The sequence below is a fragment of the Spermophilus citellus genome (assembly GCF_964194105.1).
Source record: "Spermophilus citellus genome assembly, chromosome: 16".
In the NCBI taxonomy this organism is placed as follows: domain Eukaryota; kingdom Metazoa; phylum Chordata; class Mammalia; order Rodentia; family Sciuridae; genus Spermophilus; species Spermophilus citellus.
Window position 1 is genome coordinate 1439382 of NC_138196.1, and position 8312 is coordinate 1447693.

Here is an 8312-nt window from a genome sequence, read left to right on the forward strand (position 1 = left end):
CCTTTATTTGTAGCCCCAAACACTTCTTTTTTCCTCTAAGCCCAGGAATTTGATGAAGGCTTAGTTCAGACTCATTATATCTTTGTGTTATCTTCAATATGTGGGAAAACCTAGGAGAAAAGTACCTCAAAGTGCCAGCCTTACTTGTAATTCTGAGATTCCTTTTTCTAATGGATCTTGGCCACATACATATATCTTCACTGCCTTTTTAGCTTGGATCCTTTCAAACACAATTTTATATTCTTATAAAGATGTTTTAAATGTTCTTAGTGCTCTCAGACTAACTCTTTGATAATTGGAAACAAAATTCTCTCTGTCCTTCTAGATTCAGTTTTCTCCATATTCCTTCTTAAGCCAGTGGGGAAAATTATTATATTCCTTTAGGCGTCATTTATACCTGAAACAGTGAGCTCTTTTATTCTTTAGCATCTTACAAGGTAACTAGTATATTATAGCCACTCATAAAATACTTGCTGAAGAATTAAATGAGAAGCTATATAAGAATATATAATCCCCTTTTTCTATTTGGTATCAATAATCCTTTTTTACTATAATTCTTCTGATTTATGGAAAATTAAGTTTCAAGTTAATTATCTTTTGAATTGGAACTATGGCTAAAGTAGTACAAGGATAGCAGAAAATAGTATTTTTTAAATCATTAAATGTGGCTACCTTTGTCTCAGTAGATGAACATCTTGAGTTTCATGATCAGAGTTAAAACTTGTCAGTAGATAATACTCTGATCGTGGGTCAGTTTGGCTTCTTTTTCTGGTTGACAGACATTATCAAAACTCAGATTTGTCTTTTTGCTTAATTGCAATTCTTTTGAAATAGATATCTAAAGTGTGAAAAATGTTCTGTGGTTAATTGCATAGCTAAAAGACATATTCTAGAAGATTTTTTCTTTGACTGACTATATCTTTATTATGGTACCAGTCTTGGATTGAGAAAAGAGTTCCTCCATGACAAAGATATACTTAGTGTCCTACCCATGGCAGAAACGAGAAAAGAATTATCCCCTGCTTTATCCTAATATGTTTAATGATGTTAGGTTGATCAGTCCTGATCTTCCACATTGAAGTAAAGTGAGTTTTTATTATCTTACACACAGGATACTTGCCCTTGGGGCACATGTTGTTTTCACATTTATTTTATTTACTGGTAAGTAGAGAATTAAGAGGAGAAGTTAGAAAATGTAAGTGATTTGCCAGAGTTTGATTTACAAAATTGCAGGTTTGAATTCCTATTTTATGTGCTTAAGCATTTTATAGAATTGTGGGAAGTGATATTCACAGAGAGAAACTTTTGATTTGATAACTGGCTTTATTTTAGGAAACTGAGCCAGGAAGAATATGAGAGACTAGAAAAAGAGCAGTGGCTGTCAGCTGCAGATGAAAAGGTGGTTTCCGCTGTACAGGAAGTTAAAAATTACAAGTGAGTTCAGTTTCTAAAGGAGGGTGTCAATGTCTAATGAACTAGTGTTAGCTTTCTTTTTTAATCTTTTTTTTACATTATGTAGATAGAAGAAAATAGCATGGAAGTATAAATAATGAGAGGATATGAATACATTCAATTCACACAGGAGAAAAAATAAATTTCAACTTTACAAATGAAAAATGTTAACAAAAATTTACTTATACCCAATGGGCAAGACCATAGGGAACTTGGTCAATGCAAACAGTTTTGAGGGTTTTGTATGTTGTAGTAATTCTTTAAGAAATCAGTTTGCTGTGTGATGTATCAACCCACAAAAGTGTGGCATTTGATAGACTTTGGAAATCTTATATGGATATAATTTGAAAAAAAGAAAAAAAGTTTTAAGGAGGAAGATATTTCTAGCAGAATTACTTGAGAACACACTGATAAACAGTTAAGGAAATTATAATTTATCATTCAGAATCTCTAGCAATTAAATGATAAAGAAGTTATTAGTATTAGGTTTTTATTTTATTTATTTATTTATTTTTGGTGCTTTACTACTAAGCTACATCCTTAGACTTTTTTTTACTTTGAGACAGGGTCTCAGTTGCATAGGTTCCCACTTAATTGCTGAGACTGACCTCGAACTTGTGATCCTCCTGCCTCAGCTTCCCAATCATTGGGATTACTGGCATGTGGCATTGCACTTGGCCTGTAGTATTAGTTTTGATCACACTGGATTCATATAACTATAGAAATGTTTTTCTTATGTATGATAAATTCTTTAAAAGTATAGCTGATGGAATAAAGGGAAAATGGTCAGAATGTTTCAAATGTTATTCAATTGTTGTAATTCTTAGGCGGAGAATTGAAGAGATGGAAGAAGAATTACAGAAAACCGAGCGCTCATTTAAAAACCAGGTAGTAATTAATACTGTCCTGTAGTTGCAGAATTCTTTGATATCTAATACAGACAATTATAGGCTATTATAATGAGTCCCTAAAAACATATTTTTTTAATGTGTTGTCCTTTTCAGATTGCTATGAATGAGAAGAAAGCTCATGATAACTGGGTAAGATTTTTTCCCCCTTTTCTTTATTTTGTGCATAGCCTACCACAACTGAATTTGAATATTTTCTCTTTAATAGCTCAAAGCTCGGTCTGCCGAAAGAGCTATAGCTGAAGAGAAAAGGGAAGCTGCTAATTTGAGACAGAAGTATGTGATTTTGGTATCTTACTATATGTTTTATAGTGTTTTAAGGTTATGCTAGATATTATCTATGAAGGAATAGATTGCTGTTTCATAATTCAGCCCATTCTTTCTCAATATTCAAGACTATTGGAAATGGCCCAAAAGATGGCACTGCGGCAATATGAACCCGTGATTGTAAAACCTATGCCGGGAAGACCAAATTTACAAAATCCTCCTCTGAGAGGTAGGGGACACTTTGTAAAAGGAGCTATTTTATTTCTTGGTGCAGAATGTATGTAAATTACTTTTTATTTCTGTGTGTAATGGTTATGAAATAATCTGAATGATTTGCTAAAGCGGGAGGTGAGGGTTGGTGTCAGGGAGAAGGCTGCCTTAAAGTAGTAACATGGCATTGTTGTCTTTAGGTCCACTGAGCCATAATGGCTCTTTTGGTCCATCCCCCGTGAGTGGTGGAGAATGTTCTCCTCCACTGACAACAGAGCCAGCTGGGAGACCTCCTTCTGCTACTCTTAATCAAAAGGATATGCCTAGAAACGGATTTGGTGAGCATTCACTTGTTGCTTTATAGTAAACTGCTTCAAGGTTTTGTTTTTTTTTTCCCCTTTTGAATATTCTAATGAAAACATAGAATTTGGGCCTGAACAATATATAGAAGATAATTTCGTACTTTATCTTAGTGAATGTTTTCTGTAAAATCTGTTCTAGAATAGAAAACATTTTTTTTTCCTGGAGGTCCCTGTATTGTTTTTTCCTTTTAAATTTTACACTGTGAAGTGTAAACCTTTATCTTTAAATTAAATCTCTATGGTGTTCCTTTCCCAAATATTATAAAAGTAGTCTTAAACTTTATGTAGCATACATATTTCCAACATGAAATACTGAGTCTTATTTCCAATTCTAAACAGGACTGTAGTCTTGGTAAGATTGGAAGTCAGGTTATACAGACTAAAGAAAAGCCAGCCTATACATACTTCAAGTCTATAGCTTAAAGTTTAGGACCAGTACTTATTAATCTGCTGTTCTATCAACCCAAGGCAGTTCTTTATTTTACTTAAGTCTCTTCATAAATTGTGATTTACGTATTGGGCAACCCATTTTTTTAAAAAAATATTTTTAATTGTAGATGGACATGATATCTTTATTTATTTTTTAAATGTGTGCTGAGAATCAAACCCAGTGCCTCACACATGCTAGGCAAACACTCTACAACTGAGCTATGACCCCAACCCCTGGGAAACCCATGTTTCATGTTGCTTTCTAGTTATTGTTGAACCCTGACCTGTCCACCAGTGGTTTATTTCTTCTGAAAAATACATACAAGGGCTCTGATCTTCCTTTCCCAAGGGTCAATGGATGGACCTTTACCTCGTACTGGTCTTCTGAGGCATCTGGGAAACCCGTTGCCTCTGGTAAAGGGACCAAGTAATTTCAAAGAATCTGTAATTGTGGATGGAGGATTTTTATTCTTTTCATGTTAGAATAAGTCTGAATCCATTCTTTGATCTCTAACAGACCCAGGATGTGGTCCAGCTCACGTGAACAACAGCTCCAGAAGTTCTTCTCCAGCTAAGGTGACAAATGAGGGCAAGGTAAGTTCTGTAGTTACTGTGAATCATGTGGTCATGCAGGAACATGTAGCTTTCCTACAGTACTTGCTCTTTGCTTTATCCTTCTTTGTGTTCTATTTGTACTATCCCATTTGTTTTTTTAAAAAGCAAACTGTTCCCCAAGAACCTGAGACCCCCTCAGTCTCCACCATTACTTCTTTGACTGAGCATCCAGTTGGAGTAAGTACTTAGAGGTTGAGAACTGAATTGGGTTTTATTCTGTGCATTTCTGGGAAGGATATTCAGAGCATGACACTGATCTTGTTTGCTTTAAACTGCATGCAATATTGAGCTTACTTTTCTCCTTCACTTGGGAATGTTGCTTAACTGTGTACAACTATAATGAACTACAGAATGTGAAAAGTTATCACTCTAACTTTATATGGTGTTTTGTGTTGAATGTTCTAAGGCAAAGTAAATTCATTATAAATTTACATAATTCATCATTTTTATTTTTGTTTGGAAGAATGTTATTTAAGAATTCCTCCATTTGTGCAAACCCTATTTTGAGTGATTTGAATTAGACTGGTATCAGATTTTCTGAAAGTGAAATACTGTTTCAGTGAAACAATGATAATCTGAAATGACCTCTTGAGCCAGTCCCAAGAAATGGTCTCATTTGTTCACATAAGTGTATTCTCTTGTAACTGTGTTGTATTATATCTGGTAGGTCTTCTGCAGCTCTATAATAAAATAAATTTTTAATTGTTTAGTTTCAAACCCACTACTCATAGGAAATGATAAATCAATATCTCAAATGGTGTACAGTAAATGAAAGTAAATATTAAAGCCTTGTCTTCCTGATTTGTGTGTATAGCACTGTGTTGGAAAATACTTCTCAAGTTCCAGTGTATATATATTCCAGGAATATACATCTCTGGAGAAATCTAAGGGCAGCTTAGATTAGACCCCCAAACCCTTTGTAGTAGAAGATTTAAAAGAGAGCAAAGACCCATTGTTAGAGAGGAGTAGAGGTGGGAAAAGCATGGCTTGGAGGCAAACCTGGGATTGAGTTCCTTTAATATGCAGTGTGGCCTTCAACAAATTATGATATTCCATTTGCTTTTGTTCCCTCTTATTTAAAACAAGACAGTCTACTTAAAGATCTCAGAGGTTGAATAATATATGAAAGACTTACTGAAGATACTCTGAATAGTAGCTATTATTACATGGGTAGAGAATGGATTTTTCATTTTATTCTGTTCATTCTTAATATGGAAATAATGAGCTATTGTGATGAAAGGGAAGTGATGGGGAGGGGGGGACTCCCTTTGAAATAGATTGTAGTGAACACAGCATGACATACTGGTCAGAAATCACCTCTGTTAATAACCTCTGCCAGTTCTCTTGCCTTTCCCTTTCCTGTGCAGATATAATCAGTAACAAACTGCTCCCTCTTGTGGCATCCTTCCAACTTCTGTAAGCTGTCAGGGGGAATACACAGGAGGGGTGGGTAGAGTTTTGTTGCACTGATGGTGCTCTCTGGACAGGTGCCTGTTTTGGGTTTTAGCTTTTATCGGTGTTGGTACTTTGTTTTAATATATAGGAATTTTAAAACTTTTAACTGCTTTCAAATCTTAAATTGCAGGTTCATATGGCTATGAAAGGGCCCCCTCCTTTCTCAGGGGTACCCTTCATGGGCCCCCCGATGGGACGGCCTCCACCACCTCCCATTTGGTATGGACCGCCACTTCAGCTCGGTGGGCCTTTTGGGCCTCGGCCAATTCCTCCACCATTTGGTATGATGATCTGAACAGTAGTGATTGACTTATAAATCACATTCATCTTTCATTTCTATTGCTTGCTAAAACAGTTGCTATCTCAGGTCTTAACAATGAAAGGATAAAGCTGAGTACATTTTAACTTTTCCTCCAGTTTTCTGGGACATATGGGACACTACATAATCTTATACTGAGATAGGCAATAGCTATCTCTCATAGACAAGGATAAGGGGCTATATACAGAAAAGCCAGAAATATTACTTCTGCAGATGTTTGTTGAAAATCTGTTGATATGCACTGCAATAGATGGAAAGGTGGATGAGACACATGCCATAACTTAAAATTTTGTCACAGATATGAAAATCCTATAACATAAAGTTTGTAAGCACCCATAATGGAAGCATAAGCAGTAGGTTATAGAATATAGAAAAGGAAAAGTCAAACCCTCCTTACCTTGAGAAGAGTCAGAGGGAAGTGTTAAAGAGGAGGATTTAACAGTGACCTAATAAATGTTGTTGATTTAATTAGGTGGCTGTGGAAGGCCTTTTCCAGGAGGGCATGCACCTTGATTCTGATGGCATGTGTAAAGTCCATGCTGAAATACTTCATGAATTTTTAATGGATACAGTAATAAATAGTGGGATTTCCTTTTATCAAAATTTATTTGATGTAGTAAAGTTCTTATTTCATAATCTATCATCTTGTCATGGTAATATAGTACTTCCAAATATAAATGGAGCTCTTGTGAGACAGAAATAATTCTGCAATTATATAGTAGGGAAAGAAAAAAGACAAGCCTGGAGCTAGGTAGAGCCATGTTTAAATCCTTAATATGTTGCTTCATGGCTGGTTGGTCAAAGGCTATAACCTAAACTTGTTCCATCTCAGTTTGCCTCATCTAGCAAGTCAGGATGTTCGCCAGTTGATGTTCTAGGCTTGGGAGAAATTAAAGACTATATTAACATACTTGAAATCACCCTAGTTCAGAAATTTCTGGGTATTTACATAACTTTCTTTTTATTTTCCAGGTCCTGGTATGCGTCCACCAATAGGCTTCAGAGAATATGCACCAGGTGTTCCACCTGGAAAACAGGATTTGCCTTTTGACCCTCTTGATTTTTTTCCAGGACCCGCACCAGCACCATTTAGACCTTTAGGCTCATTTGGCCCAAGAGAGTACTTCATTCCTGGTGCCCCATTACCACCTCCAACTCATGGTCCCCAAGACTATGGGCCACCACCTGCTGCAAAAGACTTAATGCCTTCAGGCTTTAAAGATGAACCTCCACCTACACCTAATTCTCAGAGTAGTGAGGGCCGTTCACAGGAGTTAAAACAGGGCCCATAAAATTAACCTCTGACACTTAGTCAGAAAATGGACTATGAACTATTCATCAAGTTAAAGGATTATTGGCTTCAAAATATAAAAGTTTATTTTAAATGGTTTATGTTTTTAGAATGAAGCTGCCTTGGCGCAGTATACATTTTGAGCCAAAATATTTTCCCCCTAAATATCCCCCACTTAAGCTAGAGTATCCTTCCAAGTTTAAAATGTGCAATAAGGAATACCTTTGTTTTAGTTAATGTAGCATATACAATTGCTAAATGATTTAGAATGTCATAATTATGGACATTTCCTGTGGAAATGCTTTAAGAACATGTATTTCCATTATCCTATTTTTAGTGTATTCCAGTTGATAACAGAGAAATGGTGTTTTATAAGCTTGATTTTTTTTCTCTTTCAATATCTGGTCAAAGAGACTATTACACTAAAAATGTTTACTCAAAGATCATACACTTCATTTTCCTTCTTGCTGAAGTTCTTTGTTGTAATAGTTCATAAAAAATTGTTTATTAATATTTCCCAAGTGTCTGTTGATTCATTGGATCGTCATGAGACTTTGTGCCATTGGGGAAGCATGTAAACTCACTCTCAGAACTGAAGATGGTGACTTGACAGCATATTCCCTGTTGCTCACTGTTAAGGAGGCTGGACCTTGGTCAACTGTGGACTTCTACACAGGATTTCTTTTACTTGTGAGAAGTCTTGTGGCTCTATTTTTGTAGCACATTCATGTACTTTTTTCTAACCACTGTCCATGTGAGAATGGTTTTCTGAGAATGAGTTTACATTAGTAGCAAGAGTTGTTTGACCTGAAGTTCTACTGCTTTTGCCATTATTGCATTATAACAGTAAAATATAAGGTGGTATGTTGTGTCTATAAGAAATAAGGAAATTTCTTTTTAAAAATGTACACAACACACTCTTCTCTTTCCCATACCTTGCCACTGATTTTCAAGGAAAATGATAAAAAAATTAGAAAAGTATAATCCTCTAAGAATGAATGAAA

General features: G+C 35.5%; 1 protein-coding gene across 1 annotated transcript in view; it reads left to right on the forward strand.

Moving 5' to 3' along the window:
- The window catches only part of LOC308634962 (transport and Golgi organization protein 1 homolog), a 33149-nt gene extending 25328 nt beyond the window's left edge, over positions 1 to 7821 (forward strand). The window contains exons 15-24 of the mRNA XM_081269192.1: positions 1333 to 1434; positions 2280 to 2340; positions 2457 to 2492; positions 2569 to 2636; positions 2756 to 2856; positions 3038 to 3175; positions 4146 to 4222; positions 4349 to 4420; positions 5829 to 5979; positions 6990 to 7821. Of these exons, the coding sequence (XP_081125318.1) occupies positions 1333 to 1434; positions 2280 to 2340; positions 2457 to 2492; positions 2569 to 2636; positions 2756 to 2856; positions 3038 to 3175; positions 4146 to 4222; positions 4349 to 4420; positions 5829 to 5979; positions 6990 to 7309 (1126 nt within the window). The 3' untranslated portion in view covers positions 7310 to 7821. The remainder of the gene's footprint in view (positions 1 to 1332; positions 1435 to 2279; positions 2341 to 2456; positions 2493 to 2568; positions 2637 to 2755; positions 2857 to 3037; positions 3176 to 4145; positions 4223 to 4348; positions 4421 to 5828; positions 5980 to 6989) is intronic.
- Positions 7822 to 8312: the final 491 nt, after the last annotated feature.